General features: G+C 39.0%; 2 protein-coding genes across 3 annotated transcripts in view; one reads left to right on the forward strand and one right to left on the reverse strand.

The window, feature by feature from the left end:
- TRIM37 (tripartite motif containing 37) overlaps positions 1–27476 on the forward strand; it is a 182233-nt gene extending 154757 nt beyond the window's left edge. The window contains exon 26 of one of the 2 annotated variants that reach the window (XM_055577485.1): positions 26719–27476. In XM_055577485.1, coding sequence (XP_055433460.1) covers positions 26719–26818 — 100 coding nt within the window. In that variant the 3' untranslated portion in view covers positions 26819–27476. The remainder of the gene's footprint in view (positions 1–26718) is intronic. The other variant, XM_055577486.1, reaches the window with a different exon arrangement.
- The window catches only part of PPM1E (protein phosphatase, Mg2+/Mn2+ dependent 1E), a 224608-nt gene that overhangs the window by 7822 nt on the left and 189205 nt on the right, over positions 1–27581 (reverse strand). Inside the window, exons 2-4 of the mRNA XM_055577489.1 lie at positions 12969–13087; positions 6683–6882; positions 1684–1872 (exon numbers count right to left, since the gene is read on the reverse strand). Coding sequence (XP_055433464.1) covers positions 1684–1872; positions 6683–6882; positions 12969–13087 — 508 coding nt within the window. The remainder of the gene's footprint in view (positions 1–1683; positions 1873–6682; positions 6883–12968; positions 13088–27581) is intronic.

Genomic DNA, 27581 nt, shown 5'->3' on the forward strand with positions numbered 1-27581 from the left:
GATTCTTTACCGTCTGAGCCACCAGGGAAGCCCTCCATTTGACATGAGTCACCACCAAATAAGCATGACTTTTTGTTACTAAGGACTTGGCCTAAATTAGAACCAGTGCATCAAGGGTGGTAGCAGGCCTCTCGCATCCAGTGAGAAAACACAACTTCTCATTTTCCCTATACAGGGAAGGTTTGTTATAAATCCTCACCCACCAATAAAATGTCTTCCCACATAGAATGTTCAACACCTCAGCCCCTGGAACACATGATAAAGACACTTGAGTGCATATGCCCCAGAGGGAACAGGAGGCAGGGCCGCCGCGCAACAGGAATAGCTGCTGCTTTCTGCCCAGCAGTTAGCAGCACATGGAAGCACAAGGAGGAGCGAAGGAACTGCTGAGACGAACCTAAATTATTCAAGAGAACTGTTGGCAAGACCGAGAGACAGCTAGAATCACTGGCAAAGCAAACGAAGTGAACATGGTCAGGAAGAAAGCCATGATTCTGAGGACACAGAAGGAAAGGGATACAACAGAGGATGAAGACGACAAGGGTTGACGGTGACAGGCCAGCTCGCAGGGTCAGGTCACGGCCTCAGTCCCAGTGAAGACAGCCGGCAGCTGGTCTCCCCCCAAGACTGGCCGAGTCTGAGGGCAACAACTGTGTTTTGTTTTCTAGCCCACCTCTATCTGCAGAGCCCAGTGGTTACTGTTGTTGGGTTTGTGTATTAGTCTAAACCTGGGGGGCAGGCGGGGACACGGAACACTGCCCTTGCTTAACACCGAGCAGAGCTGAATTACTGCTTGGTCAATTCCAAGCCCCATGATTGCCTTATAGCGTAACATGAGATCAAAGAAATGTATTAAAGGATTACCCTGTTCTGTCCAAGTCCATTTCAGAAAGAGTTAATGCTAAGTCACAGGGCAGGGGTCTTATTTTTCTGTATGTATATAATTCAGCAATTGCTTTTTAAAATTAAAAAAAATATTCTCTTTCTGTTGGTCCCTAGTTGGAAATGAGTATAAAGTCCTGTAGTTAATTATGTACCAATGCCCAGAATGATAATTAGATTAAAATCTTTACTTTTAGATCTTAATATAGCCCCTGTCATTCATTCAGAGTAAAACCCTAGGTCTGATTAACCTTAAGAAATTGGGACGTGAGCTCTGACTTTTCTTCCCGTTAAGAGAAAACCAGTTCAAGGAGCATCCAAGGATTCACTCTCTCCAGGCAAAAGTTTTCCTCAAGAGATACACAACGAACACTGCCAACCCATTCAGAACCAAATGCACGGAGAAATCCCAGCTTCTGTTTCCTTTTTAGACCATTGTTTTAATCACCATATTCAGATTTTGTCAGCAAAAGTCTGCTTAGAGAGCTGGTCCTGGTGTGAAACTGACAGGCAATGGTGAATAAGATAAAACTCACCTGCCAAATCCAGCAGCTTCCTGGCTTTTTAGAAAATTATAGCTTGGAGATTCTCTACAGTACATCATAGCACCCCACTAAATCTATCCCTAAAGAGGGAATTAGGCCTACAACAGAATCCAATACTGTGTGTCAAGAACGTAGTCTGGAAGAGAGCTTTAAATAATGTCTATCACAAAAGAGAAAATCCAAAATAGCCCTTTAGCCACACAACAAGTGAGCTCAGCTAGCGTATCACGGCTGGCCTCCTGTGAAAGCAGCATACCTCCCTGGCGGCCTTCTGGACAAAGCGCTCATCGGTGACGCGGAAGGCTCGGCACAGGGCCTCGGCAGGGTCGTGGGGGAACATCTCCTGGCGCACTAAGTTAACGTGCAGGTGGATGGAGGCGTAGATGGCAGCATCCACTCCCCCGTGGCCGTCAAACACTGCAAAGTAGGCTTGTTCTTCCTGGTCCTGTCCATGGAAACAGAGAGCAGTTCAGGGAGTTAAGGTATGGCGCGCCTCAGATGAGCCAGTCCCCTGCACTGCTGCCCATCCTCCGCCACCGCCTGGTCACCCGGATAATGAGACTCAATGTTTCCCTTCTCTGACGTGCCTGATCCACAGCTAAAATACCTGCAATATCAGGGCATCTGTGTTTACACACCAGAACACTGGAACACATGATGCCCAATTAGCTCAGGCTGAAGTGCCCTCTCTCACTGTGAAAGCTGTTGTCTTGTACCATGGAAACCACCCACATCCATTTGCTGCGAAGTTGCTGTTACAAGTTGTGAGGAGGGGGAGGAAAGAGAAGGGAGGGGGAGGAGTTGAGCAAAGGCTGTTCTGGATTGAAGATGTTTGTCAAAATGAAAATATTTAAATAATAAATTAGAAACTCAGGACAACAGGAAATAATTGGCCTTCCAAGCACAAGGCCAATTATGTTTGATTATTTAAAATACACAGATAATGAAAGCATACACATACTTCTAAACTATAATATTGGCTTCATAAATCATTCATGATCACATTGTATTCTCACCATAAATAACACAGTCTCTAAACAGGCTACACAAACTTGAACCACATTAGATGTCTACATGCCCTGTAGCCTTGTCCCCTAATCAAGATGTCGCTTCACATTCCCTTGCCCACTCAGTGCTCGAAGCTGTAGGGCAACTGCCAGAGGAGGGTCTTCCAAACCTGTGATTTACCTTGACACAGGACGCCTAATCACAAGATTACGTTTAACTCAGTAAGAACTTATTTTTTCTTTCTCTTCAACTCCAGTGTTTAAATCTCAGCTCTGGCTCACTTAGAGAAGATCTGTAACTCACTGAACTCTCACTGAGCCCTGTGATTCTTTTAGGCAACACTATGTAAGGATTTTCATTTGGAAGTTTTGACTTCTTTGGGCGCTTGGAGAGTTCAGCTGAGTCCAGACCCTGTCATTCAAAGTAAATAAAATATACCAAGTAAAGCAAGACATGAAAACAAGGCAAGTATTCATCAATAGGTGAGTGAATAAAGGAAATCTGTACACACACAAACACACACACACACACACACACACACAACTGAATATTACTCAGCCATAAAAAAGAATGAAATTCTGCCATTTGCAGCAATATGGATGGACCTAGAAAATATTTTGCTTAGTGAAATGTGGAGAGGCAAATACTTTATGTAATCATTTATATGTGGAATCTAAAAAATAAACCAAACAAATGTATATAACAAAATAAGACACAGACTCACAGATATAGAGAACAAATTAGTGGTAACCAGTGGGGAGGGATGAGATAGGGATATGGGGAGAGAGATATAAACTACTATGTATAAAATAAATTAAGCAACAAAGATATATTATATAACACAGGGAATTATAGCCATTATCTTGTAGTAACTTCTAATGGAATATAATCTGTCCAAACACTGAATCACTGTGCTGGACACTTGAAACTAATATAGTATTGTAAATCAATTATATTTTAATTTTTAATAAATGGATAAATAGATATGGTATGTATGTATGTATACACACACAATGGCATAGTATCAGCCATAAATAAGAATAAAATGTTGCCAACTGCAACAACATGGACAGACTTGGAGGGTATTATGCTTAGTAAAATAAGTCAGGGAAAGACAAATACTGTACTGTATATTATCACTTATATGAGGAATCTAAAAGATAAAACAAATGAGTATTACAAAGTGAAAACAGGTTCACAGATACAGAGAACAAACTAGTGGTTACCAATGGGGAGAGGGAAGTGGGGAGAAGCAAGGTAAGGGTAGGGGATTAAGAGACACAAACAACTATGTATAAAGTAAATAAACTACAAGGATATAGTATATAATGCAGGGAATACAGCCAATATTTTATAATAACTTTAAATGAGCTTTAATCTATAAAAATTTCAAATCACTATGTTGTATACCTAAAACTAATACTATAAATCAACATATCTCAACAAACATTTTTATTTAAAAAAATGACAGTAAATTAAAAAAATATATTTATCTAGTCGGCTACCCCAGGTATTAGCTGCGGCACACAGGATCTTTGATCTTCATCACAGCATGCAGGATCTTTAGTTGAGGGGTCTGGACTCCTAGTTGTAGCACATGGGGTCCAGTTCCCAAACCCAGGCCCCCTGCTTTCGAAGCGAGGTGTCTTAGCCACTGGACCAGCAGGAAAGTCCCCAACAGCAGTAATTTTTTAAAATGTACTCATTTATAAACAGCTCAATTGGCAGGGTAAGGGTAAAATTTAAAATAGTATATGTAAGCAGTTTTTAAATGATGAGTGAGCTGATATGGGATCATCACAAAGAAGAAGGGAGCAATAATAGTTTCATGTGGGCAGGAAAATATACTTTAAACAACATGAGATTGGTAAAGAGATTCTTAAACAATATAACATCAGAAGAAACAAAGGAGCCAACAGGATCTCTTCTTTAAAAAAAATACTGGCATCTTCCCTGTTATAAAGATAATGGGTCTATGGAAGAAACCTAAATGTCCATCAACAGATGAATAGATAAAGCAGATGTGGCGGGGGGAGTGCACGTGTGTGGGGAATACTACTTAGCCATAAAAAAGAGTAAAATGACGTAATTTGCAGCAACAATGATGGACCTAGAGATTATCATACTAAGACAAGTAAGTCAGAAAGACAAACACCATGTAGTATCGCTTATATGTAGAATCTAAAACGTGACACAAATGAACTTATTTACAGAACATAAAACATTCTCACAGACATAGAAAACAAATTTGTGGTTACCAAAGGTGTGGGAGAAGAATAAATTAGGAGTTTGGGATTAGCAAATACAAACTATAAACTGTAATATATAAAACTGATAAACAACAAAGTCCTACTGTACAGCACAGGGAACTATATTCAACATTCTATAATAAACCACAATGCAAAAATCGGAAAAGTAATATATATATATATTCTTCAGGATAGTTATATATATATAAATGAATCGCCTTGCTGTAGGCCAGAAACTAACACAACATTGTAAATCAACTGTATTTCAATTAGATAATGTATGTTTATTTGGACTAATAAAGAAGTGTATGCTGTTGTTCAGTCACCCAGTCACGTCTGACTCTGTGACCCCATGGACTGCAGCACACCAGGCCTCCCTGTCCCTCAATATCTCCCAAAGTTTGCCCAAGGTCACGTCCATTGCTCAAGGTCATGTCCACTGCATCGGTGATGCCATCCAGCCATCTCATCCTCTGGATGCCCTCTTCTCCTTCTGCCCTCAATCTTTCCCAGCATCAGGCACTTTAAGTGTATAGAAGGAAATAAATATATCTAATACAACCATCCACAGATAACCAGTCTTTTTTCTATACATATAAATTTAATAAAATAAAATGAGAATTATAATGCACATAAATTTTTTACCTTGCTTTTGTCACTTACCATATCATTAGCATTTCCCCCATGTCATTAAGTATATTACTCAAAGACATTATTTTAAATGGATATGTACTATGCATCTTACAAGCATATCATAGCTATCATTTCCTATATAAGACTTAGATCATTTCCGATTTTTTATTATTGATAATGTTGTGTAAAACATTTATGACAAACAAAATATGTAAGCATCTTCTGCTTCCTTATAATATAAAATCAAAACTGAAATTAACAAAGTGTGTGAAAATTTATACAGTTCTAAATACATGTTGCCCAACTGCCCTCAAAGTCTGTTTCCTTATAGCCAAGAGCTCCTTGCTGAGTTAGGCCTTTGGGTTGATTTTTGAGGCAAAATGAAAACCAACCGGGTTAACAAAGAGTAATGATGCCCTCGAACCTGAGCACAGCCTTCAAGAGCGCAGTGGTTTAACGGCTGTGCATCACACTGTGGCCTTTAGGCATTGTGTTTGCACGGGAGTGGTGTCAGCTGATCTACACTGTGAAACAGGCACCAGTCACCAGCCCACCGTCACTGCTTGACAGTCAGCTAAAATTTAACTTTAGCTGCTAAGTGAAGGAAATAGTGTGCTTTGTATAAATCCCTACATTGTAATTTTAAAGTTATGGACTTCAGTGAAGAGGCAAGTGACAGGCACAGGAAACAAACCTACCTCTGTTTGCATTAACATAATAGAAAAAGAAGAGGAAGATAACAAGAAAATGGTTATTAAGCTGACAAGGCTCATATGATCCAATTTGTCAGTCGCAGAGATTCAGGAAAAGTAATTCCGGCTACTTTCCTATCTCAGAAACCAAGATTTTAAAAACAGTCACATGAAATCAGAAAACTATCTTAGTTTCAAATTCATTCTTTTAAGTTTGTAGTTTGTGTTGCTTCACCAAAATAGTAATGTGGGAACTCAATAGACAATGTTTGATTATACTATAGAAATAGTTTCCTTTAAAAAACAGCTTTATTGAGATGTAACAGTTTTCTTTTTGGTCTGTATGTTTATAGAATGTCTTTGGAAGGTTACACAAGGGCTGGTAATTTGCCTCCGCAGAAGGGATGTGAAGTGTCTGAGAGACAAGGATAAGACTGGGATTTTTATTTTCCAATTCTAAACCATGTGATGCATTACCTATTCAAAAAGCATGAAATAAATAGTTCTTTTCCTTTGGTAATGGAAGAAGCAAATCTGTGCCACTTTGCCCTTAGTCCTATTCCAAGCCATCAGAGATATTATTACAGTTTATTACAACTTCTCTTATTAGAAAACAGGTCTGTGACGGGGTTTTAGTTTTCAAATTTCGTGACATTTCAGAAGTGCCTTTTACCTCTAGGTTAAAGAGCATGTTAAAGTCCGGGATGCAGACATGCTTGTCCTCCATTTTCCTGCGCATGTTTTTGATGGCATGGATTGATGTCTCATAATAAAGCTGGGGTCTCCTGCGGAGAGGGAAGTCTTTCACCCAGCTGCAGCAAATCTCGTGTAGTTTGCTGAAGACAAAACGGGCCAATTTCACTGTCTCAATCTCTGTGAAAGAAACAGAAACCCCCGATGAAGCGCCTGGTAAAACTGATTTTCACTCGCCTGCCTAGGAGAGACAGAAGTAGGTCACCTTAGTCAAGTTCCTCCTTAGGAGAAGAAATCCTTCCTTCTCAAGAGAAATGAAACATTGCTTCTGAAGAGAGAAAATGACAACCTGTCTGATAGAAAATCATCAGCCAGCAGCTGCCACTAAGACACCCTTATGTCATGAGGAGAAAACCTCTGAGCAGGGCTGGATCTATTCCTAGGCTGGAGTCCTTCCAGCCTGTGAGGTGCTCTGGCCATGCTATCTACTTCAGAGCACTTTTGTTTGGCTGCAAAGGTTATCATCTGAAGACCCATGCCCCCTGTGCATAGGAAAATGACTGAAATATGAACAACGATTATCCAACGAATTAGAATATGAAAGGCTTATGAAAATATTGTTTATTTACAAAGTACAGGAATAAGAAGGGTTTACTTTGACTACTGTTTATCTTAGTCTCTTTCTTTCCTCATCTCTTCCTTTATCTTACTCCAGTTTCCTTTCTTTCCTGTAACTGATCATAATTCAGAGTTGAAATATACATTTTTTTGTTCTTTGATGTATTTTTTAATTAAAGTTTTGGGCAGTAGCTTATATAGTTTTACCAAAAGGTTAACAAATGAATCTTAAAAGTTCGATATTTCTCTAAGGAAAATGTACTTTACATTCGTCTATGTGTGTAACCCTAGACTGAACAAAGCAGACGCCAACAGAGCATTCTTCACCCTATACTACTGAGTCTCCTACTTTGCCCATTCAATGGAGTAGACTAGCTTACTTCTGAGTCTCCCTGCATCCCTCAGTGGATGGACAGATGTGTAAGCTTCCAAGGAACACTGACGAGTACTCAGGAGACTGTATCTCACATCATCTCCACTTAAGCTGTCCTCTACTCAAGTTGCAGCAGTTGAAATAACCAAGGGAAGATTAGGTTTTCCCAGGCCAGTATTTTAGAAGCTCCCTCTATATCCCAGTGAAGTGAAGTGAAAGTCACTCAGCTGTGTCCAACTCTTTGCGACCCCATGAACTGTGGCCCACCAGGCTCCTCTGTCCATGGGATTCTCCAGGCAAGAGTACTGGAGTGGGTTGCCATTCCCTTCTCCAGGGGACCCTCCCAACCCAGGGAATTGAACCTGTCTCTCCTGTATTACAGGCAGATTCTTTACTGTCTGAGCTACTAGTAATTTAGAATTCTCAAAACAACTGTTTTTCACTTTACTAAGTCAGATACAGCTTGACAGGCTGAGAAGATGTGTACCAGATGGGCAATGGTTGCACACGCCTCTTCGAATCTAGAGCACAAATCTCAAAGAAGAGCGACTGTGTGTTCTAGAATGGCCTGGGAACTGAGATTCCCTTTTTTTTTTTTTTTTTCCTCATTCTCTACCCTGCTGCTGCCTTAATCTGTAACTTTAACTGATTTCTTATTCAAAATTCTTTTTTAAATGACTGTATTCAGAAAGCTGGTCTCAAGGTTTTTGCTGCTTTTATTTTCCTCATTGACACAGTACAGGGTGGCAAACCATGTATGTGACTTTGTCCCCTTTGCCATTTTTATATAACTGAAAATCAAGAGTACATTTGGAAGAGAAAAAAAGTTCAAAGAGCAAAAGAGGTATGTATAAGAGGGAAAAACTGAGGCCAGTAGACAACCTAACATTTTGATTATTTTTAGCAACTCCAATCTTTTTGTTTGTTTAAAACACCAGTTGCCAGAGACTGTCTCTTTCAGCCAGCAATTACCTATTTCTATCACTTTCAACCCATCTGGTCTCTGCAACAATATATTGCCCCAAATCCAGACTGTTTATTTGGGTCTGCATTTGACTCAAACACAAGGGATTGCAAAATAATAAGTGAGTTCAGAAACGTTTAGGGAGCATGGGGTGAGATGAAACAAATGACTGATATTAATTATCAGGATAGTTTCCAGATTCTCAGATAATAATATAAAACATATCATATTTTGGTTTATTACTTTTTATCTTACTATATAGACCTCTACTGTCCAACAGAGTAGCTTACTAGCTACATGTGGCTAGTTAACTTTAATTAAAATGACATGAAATTTAAAACTCAGTTTTTGGTCACATTAGGTGTATTTCAAGTACTCAGCAACTATATATGGCCAGTGGATACCACACTGGACAACATGCAGATAGAGAACATTTCCATCATGTCTACTGCACAGCCCTGGTGTAGACAGATTAAACTGGTCAAGGGAAACAATACCAGCTTCCTCTATTATTTAGTAACCCGCTAGATTTGTCTTTGTTCACACCATCTACTACAACTCTTATCACATTTTTAAACAAAAGATAACATTTACTGAGTACCTGCTACATTCTATGTCTCTGGAACATTTCACTAACAGGTAATACCACTCTCCACCCCAGGTCCATCTGACTCACACCATGCTCTACTTTTCCCAAGTTAGATTGCACATGGCCACTGTATTTTAACTGTCCCTGATTACTCATAGTATAGTACCTAGCAGATAGCAGAAGCTTTAAAGATGTTGACTAAATAAATGAATATGCAAACTTATAAAATTAAATAACCACTAATAAAGTGTTTGTATGCTTCTTGGTTGTTAATTCTGCTTCCTTGATCTCTCCAACTGTTTCTGCAATGATGCCATTCTTTAAAAATTACTGTAATTCTAAACCATGCTTTAATATAAGGAGGACTGGCTTTTCTATTATTAACTTTAGAGATGGCACCTGGGTAGTTCAACATGTTTATTCTTCCAGAGGAACTACTTTGCCAAGTTTGTGGGGGAAATATGTTGCCATTATGTTTGGGATCACACTGAATTTACAGAGTTATGTGGAAAAAATTGACTTCTTTTTCATATTAAGTCTTGTTCAGGAACAAGTTATACTGTTTCATTAATTGAAATCCATTTTATCTTGCTCAAGAGAGTCTTAACATATGTCCTATTTCTTACTGAATTTATTCCTAGTTATTTTATTTGCTATTTTGAGTCAGAATTTTGTTTTAATGTGTTACTTGGCACCTAGCAAACATTCCTCTTTCTCCCAGGAATACTTTCTTTTCTACTCTCAGTCCATGTGTGTCTAGGGGTAAAATCTGATTCAGGTCTAACCATTTAGAGACCACATTCCTCTGGCCATAGTTATTGGTTCAGGAAAGGGAAATAACCCAAGATGGACTGATTAGAGTGAGTCCTGTGACTTATGTAAGAGCCACTGAGTAAAGTTACTCTTATTTTCCTGCTTGATTTGAACCTGGGCAGATGAAGATCTGATGTTCCTAGCAGTCGTTTTGCCATCCCATGGAGCCTGAAAATAAAATCCAAAGGAGAGAGTAGAGCTGAGAGCTGGAGAAATGCCAGGTCTTTATGACATCATGTGAAGCCTTGAATCTAGTTGTGTAGCCCTTATCTTGAAGGATAGCCAATGAATTGTTTTGCTGAAGCCAGTGGTTACTTGCAACTAAAAAATTCTTGAGTATATACTCTAAACATGCATACTAGGTTTTTGGTTTAAGCCAAATTTTGTCCTACAATGTCCAGTGCTATTTTATTAAGTATATTTTAAAAATTAGAAATAAATATTAAATTTTACCAAATGCTTCTTTGGGCATCCTTAGAGATTATTCTGTTTTTTTCTTTTGACCTATTAATATAAAAATTATGCTAATCAATGTCCCAGTATTATTTTTTCACTGCTGTTTCCTCAGCAGCATAGTGCTAAGCTTATAGTAGGCCCTCAATAAAATACTCATCAAATTGTTGTACTAAGTATACAAATATTTCACTTAAGATTTTTCACAATGATTAAGACTCATCTCTCATTTCTTGGTTCTGTCTCAGCCAAGTTTAAGTATGAGTGTTATGCTATGCAAATTTTCCTCTTTCCCCATATAACTGGATAATTCATTTAAAAAAGCAATGGAATTATTGTCTTTGATTGTTTGAAAACATTCAGCTATAGAATCACCTACTCTTTCTGTCCTTTTTGCCAATCTTCTCAATCTCTTTCTGCTTAGATAAAGCTTTATTAATTTGTATATTTCTAGATAATACCCAGGTTTTCAAATTTATTAATATAAAATTTTCATAATTCTTTTAATATCCTCTATATTAGTCATCATTTTCACCTTCTTATTTTTAATTTTTACATTAGGATATTTTACATTGATTTTAGGTTGTCTGGACAGGAGTTATAATCTGTCAACAGAAATGCAAGGGTGTTTAACAAACATTCTGTTAGGGATGGCATAAACATAAAAAGAACTTTAAGGTAAAGTTTCTTTAAGTCTGTTTTTGGAAACACCTAGGAGGAGAGTCACACGGCATTTCGGTGGGACTTCCGTGCCTTTAAGGCAACGACAGCAGGCATTACTCAGTATGTTCATTCCCACTCTTCGGTATGGATAAACACAATATGCCCTGTAGAGATTCTCCACTTAGTGATTTGGGTTAAACAGATTAAGGACATGCAAATAGTCTGGAACTATAATAGACCATTCTGAATCACAGCAGTGGCATGGAGACATTACTGGGTAATCTCTTGGAAAAATATAAAATCAGGATGACTAATGGTATCCACCAGAAGAAAATCCCTTCCTTTCACATTTGCTATCTTACAGGGGTTCAGAAAATTCTTTCAACCTAGGTACGTAGGGCAACACTTCAGTCTTAAGTATTCTCCTTGTATAGGAAGTGGTATAAGAACATCATATATAAATAATTGCTGCTTGAAATGGAAAAATAAAATCAAATAAAAAAGGATGCAAAAAAAAGAAAATTGTCCAAGGTAGCAGTCCACCCCCTCACAGCTGTAAATTACTCATCAGTCGTTAATGTCAGTGTACTGATCTGGAGCTGAGTCAGCCATCACCCTGGCTGCAGTGAAGCAGAATTTATCTCCCTCATCTTTTCATTACAGGGCTTTTACTTCATACATCAGTACAAGAGGAAAGACCAATGCTTTGCAGCAGGAATTCCATCCAGCTTGACTCTGGAACAATTTGGTTCCAAGTGAATCAATTACTCTCAGTAAAAACAAGAGGAATTCCTTCCTTGCCAATTTTCTACCAAAAATTCTCTAGAGAGATGAAGGAAGAACAGGAATGTTTATTTTTATATCTGCCTCACATTCTCTGGAAACTAGCTGCCCTAATTCATTAATATATGTTTTGCTCCCTCTGTCCCATGTTTAAAGTCAAATGCTTAAAATAGAACAAATAGAATGAAATATTAAAATTCCTCAACAATTCCTAATTCCCTGCTTTTTACAAAAATTGGTATTTTTAATATGTTAAATATGTATAAGCCTAATATATTAATAAACATGCCTTCATTAATAAACATTCTCATAATTTAACTGAAAAAAAAAGATGCCCGTGCAAGTAAATCACAGAATTGCCATGAAGAGCTCTATTTATTGGTGGATGTAAGAAAATCGTAAATAATTGTCTTACGTATTTATTTTACCTCTGGCCCTGCTGGGCCCCCCTTGCTGCACGGGCTCTCTGCTAGCTGTGGCGAGCAGGGCTGCTCTCTAGTTGCGGTGCATGGGCTGCTCGCTGGGCTGGCTTCTCCTGTTTTGAAGCCACCAGGGAAGCCCGGCAGACATAAAATTTAATAGGATTAATGAGAAGTTTTGTAACAACCGATCTCCTGAATTTGTATATCTGAGTTTTTTAGATGAATTAAAACTTTAAAGTATATTTTTCTCAAACCACCTTTCCCTTCACTTATTCATCTTTTCTGTTGTGTCTTCACATTTCTCCCTTCTCTTCATTTACCTAGATATTATTTATGATAACATATTGTTATCATAATCTCCTGCTCCAGTTACCTGCACATGGCTTCAAAATATGCCTGCATTTTCCCCTTCTACTTTTACTGATTAGTTTGAAAAAACATGTTTCTAAAGTTTTTCTCTTGCTGCCACTATAAAATATCAACCAGTGGGTAAACATAATTAGATACAGTATTCTGTAGATAATTTATGTGGATCGTTCAACAGAAAATTTTAATATTTTAAAACAAATATTGTAGAAAGGTACTTGCCCACAGTCCCTTCTGTGCCATCCGTCTCCTTTGGGATATAATGTGCAGAAAGATCACTCTGAAGGACTTCGTCTGATGTGGCTCTGGCTAAAGCGGCAGCCAAAAAGGAAGGGCAGTTACTGAAAGAAAACAATAAACGGCTATTCAGCAAGAATTAGAAACATCCCATCTAAAATTATTACTAATTACTTTATTATTAACATATTGTTTCAAAACAAAATTATACCTTTAAACAACATTCGATGCACATTTCTTGAGAAGATATCATATGCTACGCACTTTGCCAAGGCACTGGGTATATACTGGTGAATTAACACAGACATGGCCCCTGACCTGGTGGGGCTTACAATCTGGTTAGGGAGACAGATGACAACTAAGTAAACAAATAGGATATACTTTTCAGTTAGGATAACTTTTATAAGGGAAACAAATAGGATAGAGCGCATTAAAGAGAAGTATCTACTTAGAATAGTCAGGAATGCCTTGCCTTAAAGGACAAGAAAGACTCGGTTATATGGGGGTGGGACTTGGGGACAGTATTCCAGGCAGAGAAAGCAGCACGTGTGCAGACCCTTTCTGAGAGCAAGGTATGTCTGAGGAACCGGAAGAAGCCCAGAAAGATGAAGTATAGCAGGTAAGGGGGAGAGTGGTGAGGAGTAAGGTCAGAGGAGTGGGAACAGGCCAGTTATATGGATCTCTTGGATGGTAAGGAATTTGGATTTTACTTGAAGTGCAGGGGGAAGTCACTGATGATTGTAAGCAAGAGAGGGTCATAATCAGATATGTTAAATAAAATATGTTGCCTGCTGTCACAGGGAACCGGCAGGGAGCAGGAATGAAGGAGAGCGATCAATAAGGAGATTGTTGTAATCCAGATGAGATTCTTTAAAAAGTGATTGTATTTTAGAGAAAGAAAATATAGAATGTGATTATTATTGTATGCAGAGGTGAGAGAGAGAGAAAAGAATCAGCCTGAGTTTTAGGTTTTGGCCTGTGCCACAGGTAAATGGTGGCATCATTCACCTAGATGGAGAAAACAGGAAAAGACAGATATGTGGAGGAAAAGGTTAAAGGAGAAAATGAGAATTCATTTTAGCCATGTTAACTTGGAAAAAATTTCTGCAATATCCTAGTGAAGGTATCAAATGGTTAATTATATATTTTAGTGTGGAGCTAAGAGATGCAAGGAAATTTGGAAGTCATGAATGTATGAATGGTATTTAAAACTAGAGAGATAAAGGGGAATTCCCTGGTGGTCCAGTAGTTAGGACTCCACACTTCCACTGCAGGGGGCAGAGGTTCCTTTCCTGGGTGGGGAACTAAAGATCTCACAAGCTGTGCAGTGTAGCTTAAAAAAAAAATAAAAATTCAACTATGGAAATAGAATAGATCACATAGAGAAAACAAAAAGAGAGAACTGCTATGGACCAGTGACCTCTGTGTGCCTCTGTTTCCCCCCTTTGGAAATAGTAAGTACCTCCGCAATATACCCACTGTATGCTGGGTAGTGGCAGGGAAGGGGTAGATAATATGCCTCTACAGTCCCTAGGTATCCAAATCAAATGGAACTATACTCAGGGAGCTGTCATCAAGAAATTATACCCAAGGAATCTCATCTGGACCTGACTTCACTGAGATCCTGAACCTCAAGCCTGAGTCTGATGCCATTAAAGGATGAAATTTTGGGAGACTCTGAGGGGAGGGGTGAAGGTTTTTTGCATGTGGTAGGGATGCGAATTGTGTGGCCAGAACAGACTGGCAAATTGTTTTTCTAAAAGAGATCACAGCAATATTTCTGGTGCTACGTGCTCTTTAAGAACCTTACCATTACACATGAAAGTGAATGAGCCTTTGATGAAAAAAGAAGTGGCAAAAGTGATGCTGTGTGGCTTCTGAGGTTTGGTCATTAAAGGCTGCATGACTTTCCCCTGGCTTTCTCGTCTCTCTTCCTTCACTTTCTCCTTTTCCTCCCCCTCCTCTCCTTCCCTTCCCCCTGGGACACAGACAGGTTCATGTGGGTGTTAGCTGAGGCTTCCAGTCAAGAGCTATTATTATCAATTGCTTGACATGGTAATAGCACAGACCTTCAGAAGATATCAGTACCAGCCTGAATCTTCCAGCTGAGGCCCCAGACATTATGGAACAGAGAAAGCTGACCCTGCTTTGTCCAGTCTTATGCTCAAAGAAACTATGAGCATAATTAATGATTGTTTCATGACGTTAATTTCTGTGCTAATTTGTTACATGGCCATAATAACTGAAAACCCAACATTTAGAAGCTTAGTGGAAGATAAGGAACCTATAAACACTGAAAAGAAATAGCAAGATAAGTAAAAGGCAAACCAAAGGAGTAGAATATCTGAGTGAAGAAATGGTCAATTGCATCAATACTACCGAGAAGTCTGACAAGGGGACATTAGATACTGAATTTAATAACATGTAAATAGATCATCACTGACTGGGTGCCAAGACAATTCAATGGGGGAAAAATAGTCCTTTCTACAAACGGTGCTGGAACAATTGTGATATTCACACACCAAATAATCAATTTAGCCTCTTTCCTTACACCATATACAAAAATTTATTCAAAATGGATCACGACCTAAATGTAAGTGTTAAACTATTAAAATCTTAAAAGAAAGCATAGGGGCCTTCCCTGGTAGCACAATGGAAAAGAACCTGCCTGCCAATGCAAGGGACACAGGTTCGATTCCTGGTCCGGGAAGATCCCACATGCCTCGGAGCAACTAAGACCGGGTGCCACAACCACTGAGCCCATGCTTCAGAGCCTGAGATCGGCAACAAGAGGAGCCTGAGCGCCACAACTGGAGAGCAGCCCCCACTCACCACAACTAGAGAAAGCCCTTGCACAGCAACAAAGATCCAGTACAACCAGAAATAAAATTATTAAAAATAAAAAGCATAGGAGTGAAACTTCATGACCTTGGATCAGGCAATGGCTTCCCTAAATATGACACCAAAATTACAAGCAACAAAAGAAAAAAATGAGTTAAACTGAACTGTATCAAAATTTAAAACTTTCATGCCACAAATCAAGAAAGTGAAAAGACAACTCACACAACAGTAGAAATATCTGTGAATCACATATCTGAAGAGGAGCTGGCATTCAAAATATATAAAGAACTCTTTTAACTTAACAATAAAAAAGACAATGCTGTTTTAAAATGGGCAAAGGACCTGAATAGTACTTCTCCAAAGAAGATATACAAATGGCCAATAAACACATGAAAAGATGCTCACCTTCATTAGTTGTTAGGGAAATGCTAATCAAAACCACAATGAACACTGGATTCACTGCAATATTGTTTACAATAGCCAAGACATAGAAGAAAACTAAATGTCCATCGACAGAGGAATGGATAAAGACGTGGTACAATGGAATATTACTCAGCCATTAAAAAGAATGAAATAATGCCATCTGCAGCAACATGGATGGACTCAGAAAGTGCCATACTGAGGCAAAGTAAATCAGAGAAGGAGAAATATCATATGACATCCCTTATAGGTGGAATCTGAAAAGAAAATATAAAAATGAGCTTACGTACAAAGCAGAAAGAGACTTACAGACTTAGAAAACAAACTTATGGTTGCCAAGGGGAAGGGATAGTTAGGGACTTTAGAAAGGTCATGTACACACTGCTATATTACAATGGAGAACCAACAAAAACCTGTTGTATAGGACTCTGCTCAATGTTATGTGCCAGCCTGGATGGGAGAGGGGCTTGGGGGAGAATGGATACATGTATATGTGTGACTGAGTCCCTTCACTGTTCACCTGAAACTATCACAACATTGTTAATCGGCTATCAGTTCAGTTCAGTCGCTCAGTTGTGTCTGACTCTTTGCGACCCCATAAAGTGCAGTATGCCAGGCCTCCCTGTCCATCACCAACTCCCGGAGTTCACTCAGACTCATGTCCATCGAGTCGGTGATGCCATCCAGCCATCTCATCCTCTGTCGTCCCCTTCTCCTCCTGCCCCCAGTCCCTCCCAGCATCAGAGTCTCTTCCAATAAGTCAACTCTTCGCATGAGGTGGCCAAAGTACTGGAGTTTCAGCTTTAGCATCATTCCTTCCAAAGAACACCCAGGACTGATCTCCTTTAGGATGGACTGGTTGGATCTCCTTGCAGTCCAAGGGACTCTCAAGAGTCTTCTCCAACACCGCAGTTCAAAAGCATCAATTCTTCTGCGCCCAGCTTTCTTCACAGTCCAACTCTCACATCCATACATGACCACAGGAAAAACCATAGCCTTGACTAGACGGACCTTTGTTGGCAAAGTAATAATGTCTCTGCTTTTGAATATGCTATCTAGGTTGGTCATAACTTTTCTTCCAAGGAGTAAGCGTCTTTTAATTTCATGGCTGCAGTCACCATCTGCAGTGATTTTGGAGCCCAAAAATATAAAGTCTGACACTGTTTCCTCATCTATTTCCCATGAAGTGATGGGATCAGATGCCATGATCTTAGTTTTCTGAATGTTGAGCTTTAAGCCAAGGTTTTCACTCTCCTATACCCCAATACAAAATAAAAAGCTTAAAAATAAAACCTATCACTAAAGGTTAATAAACACAGAAAAATAACAACAATGAGATACCATTTCAAACCCACATGATGACTATCATTAAAAAGGCAGGTAATGAAACAAGTATTGACAACTATGTGGAAAAATCGGGAACTCTCATATATTTCTGGTAGGAATGTAAAATGATGCAGGTGCTTTTGTCAGTCCTTAAAATGTTAAACATAAAGTTACTAAATGGACCAGCAATTCCATTCATAGGAATATATTCGAAAGGAATGAAAATAAGGCCTTCCCTGGTGGTCCAGTGGCTAAGATTCCATGCTCCCAGTGCAGGGGGCCCGGGTTTGATACCTGGTTGCTGCTAAGTCACTTCGGTCGTGTCCGACTCTGTGCGACCCCACAGACAGCAGCCCACCAGGCTCCCCTGTCCCTGGGATTCTCCAGGCAAGAACGCTGGAGTGGGTTGCCATTTCCTTCTCCAATGCATGAAAGTGAAAAGTGAAAGTGAAGTCACTCAGTCGTGTCCGACTCTTTGCAACCCCACGGATTGCAGCCCACCAGGCTCCTCCGCCCATGGGATTTTCCAGGCAAGAGTACTGGAGTGGGGTGCCATTGCCTTCTCCATGATACCTGGTTAGGGAACTAGATCTCACATGCCATACTAAAGATTCTGCACACCATAACGAAGAACAGAGATCCCATGTGCTCCAACTAAAACCCACCAGTGCAGCCAAATAAATAAATATTACCCCCCAAAAAATACCCCAAAAGAAATGAAAATACACATCCACACAAAAACTTGTACATGAATGCTCATAACAGTATTATTCATAATAGCCCAAAAGCATAAACAACCAAATGTTCATCAACTGATTATGGATAAATAAAATAGGTAGTATATTCATCAGCCAGAAAAGAATGAAGTATTAATGTATGCATAGTATTAATACAATGTAGATGAAACTTGAAAACATTACAGGAAATGACAGAACCTGGTCACAAAACCACATACTATAATATTCCATTATATGAAAAGTTTAGAAATGATGAATCTATAAAAATAGTAGAGTGGTGGTGTACTCTTGCCTGGAAAATCCCATGGACGGAGGAGCTTGGAAGGCTGCAGTCCATGGGGTCGCTGAGGGTCGGACACGACTGAGCGACTCCACCTTCACTTTTCACTTTCATGCACTGGATAAGGAAATGGCAACCCACTCCAGTGTTCTTGCCTGGAGCATCCCAGGGACGGGGGAACCTGATGGGCTGCCGTCTATGAGGTCACACAGATTCAGACACAACTGAAGCAACTTAGCAGCAGCAGCAGCCTAGGGCTGAGGACGAGGTGAGATGGGAGCTACTGCTAATGGGTAGGGGGTTTCTTTTGGGGGTGATAAAAATGTTCTAGGGACTTCCCTCGTGGTCCAGTGGTTAAGAATGGTAGCCTTCCAATGCAGAACTAAGATTCAATCCCGAGTCAGGGAACTACGATACACATGCTGCAGTGCACTTAAGTCTGTGTGTTGCAACTACTGAGCCCGACCGAGCGCACTAGAGACCCGGCGCACCGCAACCAAGATCGACTCAAAGCAGCCAAATGGTGGTTTCAGTATATTCAGAATGGTTTAACCGTCACTCTAATCTATGGTTTAGAACATATGAAAAAATATTTATTCAAATACATAAATACAGTCTTAATATTCAAAATCTTAGAGTGATGGTTAAACCATTCCGAATATACTAAAACCACTGAATCATATACTTTAAATGAATAACTTTCATGGTATGTGAATTACAGCTCAGTAAAGACATTTGGAAAAATCACTGACTTTGTTAACAACCACTGAACAGTGGAAGTGAAAATCAGATTAGAACGGGTTCGTAAAGGAGAGGCAAGGAGGTGTGACAATGGAGGGAATGGGGTGGTAACTTAAAGGGGACCTGGGCCAGGGGAAGTCTGCTGTTTTAGAATGCTTTGGAAGATGACTGCATACTAAATGAAATCATCCAAAATGAAAGACAGATACTGTGGGAGAGAGGGCGTGACCAAAGGAGCAAAGCTCTCAAGAAGGCAAGAATGGATGAAGTGCAATCCAGACATGGAAATCCTGACCTGATAGGATGTGGCACATTTCCTTAGTTGGAAAACGAAAGAAGAAAATGGATACAGATGTAGGTAGGTTTCCAGATTTCTTAGTAGGAAAATAAGAGAATCCCCATCTAATGGCTTGATTCCACCATAACTTATTTATGCTTACAGTGTGGAAGGCACTGTTCATGCTCAGGTATACACAACCAAAAAAGACAGAACTCCCTAACTTTGGAGCTTACATTCTAGAGGATGGTTTCTCAACAAAGTATGAGGCTAGACTGGTAGTTCTCCAATTGTTGCATGGATCAGAATCACCTCCAGGGCTTGTTAAAATACAGATTTTTTGGGCCCCATCCTCCGTTTCTGACTCAGGAGGCCTGGAGCAGGGCTTGAGGATTTTCTTTTCTAACATGTTGTGGTGCTGGAGAAGACTCTTTGAGAGTCCCTAGGACAGCAAGGAGATCAAAGCAGTCAATCCTAAAGGAAATCAACCCTGATTATTCACCCAGAAGGACTGATGCTAAAGCTCCAATACTTGGCCACAGATGAGAAGAGCTGACTCATTGGGAAAGATCCTGATGCTGGGAAAGACTGAAGGCAGGAGGAGAAAGGGAGAACAGAGGATGAGGTGGTTGGATGGCATCACCGACTCAATGGACATGAGTTTGAGCAAGCTCTGGGAGATGGTGACAGACAGGGAAGCCCAGTGTGCTGCTGTTTATGGGGTCACAGAGTCGGGCGCGACTTCGTGACTAAACAGCAGCGGCATGTTCCCAGCTGATGCTTATGCTGCTAGTCTGGAAACCACATTCTGAGAACCACTAGGTTAGATCATCAACTGAGTGGTGACAGCAGAAAGCATGTGGGGAAAAGGGATGAAGAGAAAGTAAATGTGAAATATCATTCAACAGTGCTAAGAGACTGTTTGAAGTTTGAGACACTTTTTAAAATTAAATCAGTCCTTCTGCTTCTATAATCATAGAATAGGTAATTTCTCTACCTGTGTTCATGTGCCATATATAACATTTGTGGGTAAAAACAACTCTAGTTCATCAAGATTTGAAGTTTTGCAAGGTGAGTACTATTAAGCAGAGATATGGAAGTTGAGCAACTTTTAAAGGATATGATTACAATGTTAGACCATGGACTCTAAGTTGGCTAAGAAAGAAAGAACAGATATGAGTTGTAGATCAATGTGGTCCAAATGCAATTAAAGAACTGTAGTGGGAATACTTGGACACATAATCTAAAAGGAAAGAATGCTGTAGTCTGAGAACAAGATACTTGCATGTATGATTTTGGAGCTGGTGCAATTTTTATAACAAGGTTTAGGTGGGACCAAGAAAGTGAGTGGCTTAGAAATAAACAATATGGCAAAGTTCACATCCTAAGTCTCCAAGAAAACTTTGAAAATTTTGTTTATCATTCATCAGTATTTTTCAAATTGTAGATTATGATCCATTAGTGGGTAATTATATCAACTTATGAATTGTGAGCCACATTTTTTTTAAAAAAAGGAAATAGAATAAGGTACAGGAGGTAAGGCTAAGTATTCCAGATATATATTAGGGAAGTATATACCAAATCCTGATTATGATGAAAAAAATTGAAAGTTACTACGTTTTAACAATCATGAAATAAATTGATGACTTTCCCTGAAACACACATACTTTATAAACATTATTACCAATTATCCTTTCATGCTTATCTGATTTTTCTTGATGAGTCAAAATCTTCCTTCATAGATCTAAACTCTTTTGTCAGCATTGCTTGTCTTTACCTTTCATCATGCTTTAGTTTGATTAACTGGACACATTTAGATATTTTGCCTAAATATAACACTTACTTGGTCCCTTGGCTATTTTAAAATTTATGTTTTAAAAAAATCTGAAAATCTTGCTTGCAATCACTTCCTAGAGTTCACCCTAAAAGGATATCTTTTTTTTATAGTTATTAAACTATCTGGATCTTGGTTCACTAAAGCTAAGAATGTGAAAACTTCACAGAATAAGGCAAGAACCATTAGTCTCATTTATGTGTCACCTGCAATACATTTTTAGACACAGTTAATGCAATTTTTTACTTTTTGTCAGACAGAATGAAAATATTTTCAGTGAAGTAGGGAAGAAGATTAGCTGACTAATACCTAGACATAAAACATCAAGCTAGACACCTCACCCACATCAGCTATTCCAACATGTCAAAAAGCTGTAACACTTAGCATGAATAAGTTCTTATGGTTTTGATTCTGAAATGAAAGTGATTATTTCTGAAAAATCAGAATTGCAAATATATTTTAAAACATAGTCACATCAGAGAAAATTTGATCAACTCTTTATCATTAAAGTCTGTCATCTTTAAGAGAACTACCAAGAGCAACTAATATGATAATAACATAGCAAACCAACGTTTCCTCATACAATATTTGAAAGACCCCAACACAGAAGGCTTTAGAATTTGAAAGTTTGGCAAATGTATTATATAACAAACAACAGAGGAAGGTCAATAATCAAGGCAATCTGGGGAACTGGGGTTTCAAATGTTATGTTAAGAACATTGCTGAAGAAGAGTATGGTTACAAAATTTTTAATTTTTGCAGTGTGTGTCATTTTGGGGGACTGGCTCTTTTAAAATCAAATTAATCTTAAGGCCCTTCAGATCCAGTCAAAGAACATTCTTTTGCTATTTAAAAAATTAATTAATTTGAGTGTGTCGGGTCTTGGTTTCAGCTTGCAGGATCTTTCACTGTGGTGTGTGGACTCTCTAGTTGTGGTGCATGGGCTTAGCTGCTCCATAGCACGTGGGCTCTTAGTTCTCCAACCAGGGATTGAACCTGTGTCCCTTGCATCTCAAGGTGGATTCTTAACCACTGGACCACCAGGGAAGTCCTCTCTTTTGCTATCTACTTATATTAACAGATATTTCTGAAGTGCTTACAATTTCTATCTCAATTCACATCCTGCAAACAAAGGAAATATGTTTTATACATTTCAATTTGTTACTTTCTTGTTCTGAGAATCAAAGTACAAACTTTATATATTCATAGATAAAAATAAAATCTTTTCTGTTTTATGTCTAAATCATATACAAGATATATGCATAATCACTTTTTGAACAATGTTGAAATATCATTAATTAGGGGTCTGGTTAATTTTTAAGCTTAATCACATACGTAATTCCAGTTCATGGGAATTCCCTAGAGGTCCAGGGGACCTCGTGCTCTCACTGTTAAGGGCAAAGTTGAGGGCCTGGTTTCAATCCCTGGTCAGGGAACTAGGATCTGCAGATCATGTGGATAGGCAAAAAAAAGAAAAAGAAGGAAAAAGTTTCACTTCATTGAAGTTATCTGTCAATCAATACATGAATTCATATTTGGATTTCTCTGTATACTGACTTTTTCAACACTATATATTGTGAAGCAGAAATCCAGCTCTATTAAGTTTAATAAACTGAACTCTGTAAACAAAGCACAGGGTCTTGCTTTAAATAGCTCAGTTGGTAAAGAATCCACCTGCAATTCAGGAGACCCCAGTTCCATTCCTGGGTCGAGAAGATAGATCCAATGGAGAAGGGATAGGCTACTCACTCCAGTATTCTTGGGCTTCCCTTGTGGCTCAGCTGGTAAAGAATCTGCCTGCAATGCGGGAGACTTGGGTTCAATCCCTGGATTGGGAAGATCCCCTGGAGAAGGGAAAGGCTACCCACTTTCACTTTCTTTTTTTTTTTTTAAAGATGATAATATTTTTTAATATTTATTTTAATTGGAGGCTAATTACTTTACAATATTGTAGTGGGTGTTGCCGTACATTGACATGAATCTGCCACAGGTGTACATGTGTTCCCTATCCTGAACCCCCCTCCCACCTCCCTCCCCATCCCATCCCTCAGGGTCATCCCAGTGCACCAGCCCTGAGCACCTTGTCTCATGCATCGAACCTGGACTGGCGATCTGTTTCACATGTGATAATATACATGTTTCAGTGCTGTTCTCTCTCACTTTCACTTTCTTCAGACACACAAAAATAAAACACAGATTCACAGTTTTCCCTGTTGCTCATATTGGCTAGTATCATCTTTATCCTCAGACTATTTATCTGAGTAGGTCAACGTTAATGCCTCAATTCGATTTCAGAAATAACCACAGCCCCAGACATGCTTGGTTTAAGACTTTGAACTATAAAAATACAACTGTATTTACTGACCTTCAACAGTTCAGTACTTATCAATGTTTATACTATTTTATTTTAATCAGCCTTTCCCCAAATTGGTCTTTTAAAAAGCTATACAGAATATCTGGGAGCAGTATTTATGGATGAGGCAGATGTTAAGTATTGTTATGGACTAAAAGTTCGTCTCCCCACCCTAAATTCATATGCTGAAATTCTAATTCCCAAAGTAATGATATTTGGAGGTGGAACCTTTGGGAAGGAATTAAGTGATGAGGATGGATCCCTTGTAAATAAGATTAGTGCCCTTATGAAAAAGAAATCCTAGAGAGCTCCCTTGTCCCTTCCACCAGGTGAGGACACAGGAAAATACAGTTATCTCTACGCCAGAAAGCATGCCCTCACTAGACACTGAATCTGCCCATGCTTTGATCCTGAATTTCCCAGCCTCCAGAAATGTAAGAAATAAATTTTTGTTGCGTATAAGCCCTCCAGTCTACAGTAATTTGTTAAAGCAGCCCAAATAGATGAGGATAACCATCATGTGCGCATGCTCAGTAGCTCAGTCGTGTCTGACTCTTTGTGACGCTATGGATTATAGCCCACCAGGCTCCTCTGTCCACGGGATTTTTAGGCAAGAATATCAAAGTGGGTCGCCATTTCCTTCTGCAGGGGATCTTCCCGACCCAGGGAATCAAACACGCATCTCCTGTGTCTCCTGTATTGGTAGGCAGATTCTTTACCACTGAGCCACCTGAGAAGCAAGACAATCATTATGGGAACTACTCAAATCACTATCATAATCAGTGGAGCACAGAGAAGCAAAACGTCTGTTCTGAGTAGTTTCTTATGCTCTAGATGAGCAATGATTTCCTTAGATTTCATTGCAGGACCAAGTCACAGAAGAATCCAGAGCATTCCTTTCACCTAAAGTGCTTGCAGGAATTTTTTTAAAAGATGAAGAATAATTAGGGATCACTACTGACTTTGAAGCCTGGACATAAACAGTTGCACACAAGCAAGACCTAAAATTTCTGTCAATTTGTCCTTTAATTGCTATTCACTCAGTATTCTGGACTGGAGAATTCCAAGGACCGTATAGTCCGTGGGGTCGCAAAGAGTCAGACATGACTGAGCAACTTTCACTTTCATTTGTTGGAGAGAGGTTTTAGCAGAAATATGAGGAGTTAGAAAGCTTGGTTCTAGTTCTAGCTGGGTAACCTGAGAAAAGATGCTTAAATTCTCTGGATTTTAGCTCCTCAATAGAAAAATTAAGACACTGAAATAAAATGACTGTGAAGTCTCTTCCAGGTTTAAAATTCTAATTCTATAATTCTATTCCAATAAGGTTTTGAACTTCAAAGATAAAACAAAGACAATTTAAAGGTATAAATCAACACACTTCAGATCCAAACAAATGTTTTTACATACATACACCAAGCAGAATGGAAATAAAATCTATGTATTCCTTTTGTAAGCAATATGGGGATACTCTCCTTTATGTACCAGGTGTCTTGGTAAAAGCTGAATGTATATTTATTTTGATAAATGCAATCAATCCTTGCAGTGAATCTACCAGTTAAGGGAAGAATCCCTAAGATTTTACATATTGTTTTCTTAAAGAGACATGCCTATTCCATAAACATCATATGAAATAATAGTTACCACCTGGTTATGAAGTTTTATATCTCGCTGCCTCGGGCCTTCGTGGTTGCACAAGGGCTTTCTCCAGCTGCAGCGTGCCAGCTTCGCACTGCGCGGCTTCTCTTGTGGCAGAGCGTGGGCTCTAGGGTGTGCGGGCTGCAGTAGTTACCACGCACAAGCTCAGTAGTTGCGGCTAGCTTTATATTGAAAACAAAAGAGTACTTTTCCTACCTCTTTAAAAATGTTTATTTACAAGAGCTTATTATTCTTTCTCCACTTTATAGGCTGACATGAATCCAGTCCAATTTTTTCACTAGAGAAAAGGAAAGGAGTCAGATTGGAACTGAATATGAAAGCTGGCTCTCTTTTAGGACTGTATATTGCCATCTTGGTATAAAGCATGAACCAATAGCCAAAGAAGATTATTCTAGCATAAAATATTTAATTTTCATTTATTTTCAAATATTTGGGTGGATAAGTTTTGTTAGATGGACAGGATAGTATTTTAGTCGGATCTTTTCCCCGAGTTGTCTTGTTAGTATCTTCTACTTGCATGATAAGACAATACACATTTTAAGACTGCACTCTGAATTCTTGCTACAAACCAAGTCAGGAAGCATTTTCCTCACAATGCCAAACCTACACAAATCACTAAAGACATTATTAGATAAATTAGAGGTTTAAAAGTACATCCTTCCTGACATTGGCAACGTGGGCGTCGGCAAAGCACCCACAGCTGTGTTTCAGCAGTCTTGGCAGAGCGTTCCTAAGGTACTGAAAATTCTGGAAGGTGCAAGTTTCCATCAGTTAACTCTAAGAGAGACTTGTCTAGAGCAGCCTCATCTCAGCCCACATATCATGATGCTGTCTACTCAATAGGCCCTTGCTAGGGTGATAACAGGTAAACGTTAAATTTCTGATCATTCCCCTCCCCCAGGTTAATCATATGTATTCTAAATCTAGAATAAAACATTAAATTAAAATAAAGAAGGCAAATTCTCTACCAGACTTGGTATTCTTTTTCTTAGTGGCCCAAATGGAGTTAAAATCAGGATTGAATTTTTTCCTCTTTAAGCTATTTTCTTCCTTTCTATAACAACCTCTAGGAATACCACCTGGAGTCAGCTGATTATAATGCCCACACATCACAGATTCTCTTAGTGAGCTTTTCTGAATATAAATAATGTTAACTACCAAATGACTAGCTCCTGAAGTTCTGGGTTTGAGGTTCTTACAACAGAAATTTCATTCCCCACTGTTGCTATCAGTATTATAGTTCTAACAACCATTTGTTCACTCTGAACAGGTTGATATTCAAGCAAAGCCGAGAGTACCCTACGCTTTCTGTGCGTAGCAGTCCAGGTGTTACACAATCACCGAAGATCAAACTAGCACGAGTGTCATAGGACCACAAAGAGAAGACGGCCTACAGTAACTCTTCTGTCACTACTCTTCCTCGACCAAAAGGAATTACATTGTACAAGTTACTGAAACTTGTCCACATCACCAGTGTACCTTCTAGAGGCTAACTCCTACAGTCTAGTCTCGGGTCTGACACACTTTAGAAGTATCTGACTGCTGACTATTCCCTCTGCTTTGATACACTTCCTTTTCTAGGTTTCCAGAACATCACACGCTCCTACATGTTACTCACAGGATTCTGTCTTCTCAATCTATTTGATGGTTCTTTCTCTTCTTCCTGCATTTGGAATTCCTTTTACCATGTTGTACGTCTTTTCTTCTTTTTGCATAGACTTTATCAATTTTTAGTATACCATATATGTATGTTATTTATTATGTTTATCATTTATTTTAGACTTTATTCTTCTTCCCACTAGACTGCAGATTTTGCAATTTATTTTTGTTGGAGTGTAACTGCTTTACAATGTTGTGTTAGTTTCTACTATATAGCAAAGTGAATATGTATACATACATCCACTCTTTTTTGGATTTCCTCCCCATTTAGATCACCACAGAGCACTGAGCAGACCACAGATGTTTTGGTCTACTTTTTGTCATTGACATCTAATGCCCACATCTGTGCCTGGCACACAGTGATCAACACTATTTGCTGAATAAATACTGAATAAATAAGCTTCTGTCTTCCTGATTTATATATGTTTAAGCCATTCCCTAACTTCTCATAATGAATGTTCCAAGAATGGAGAA

Source organism: Bubalus kerabau, chromosome 4, assembly GCF_029407905.1.
Source record: "Bubalus kerabau isolate K-KA32 ecotype Philippines breed swamp buffalo chromosome 4, PCC_UOA_SB_1v2, whole genome shotgun sequence".
In the NCBI taxonomy this organism is placed as follows: Eukaryota; Metazoa; Chordata; class Mammalia; order Artiodactyla; family Bovidae; genus Bubalus; species Bubalus kerabau.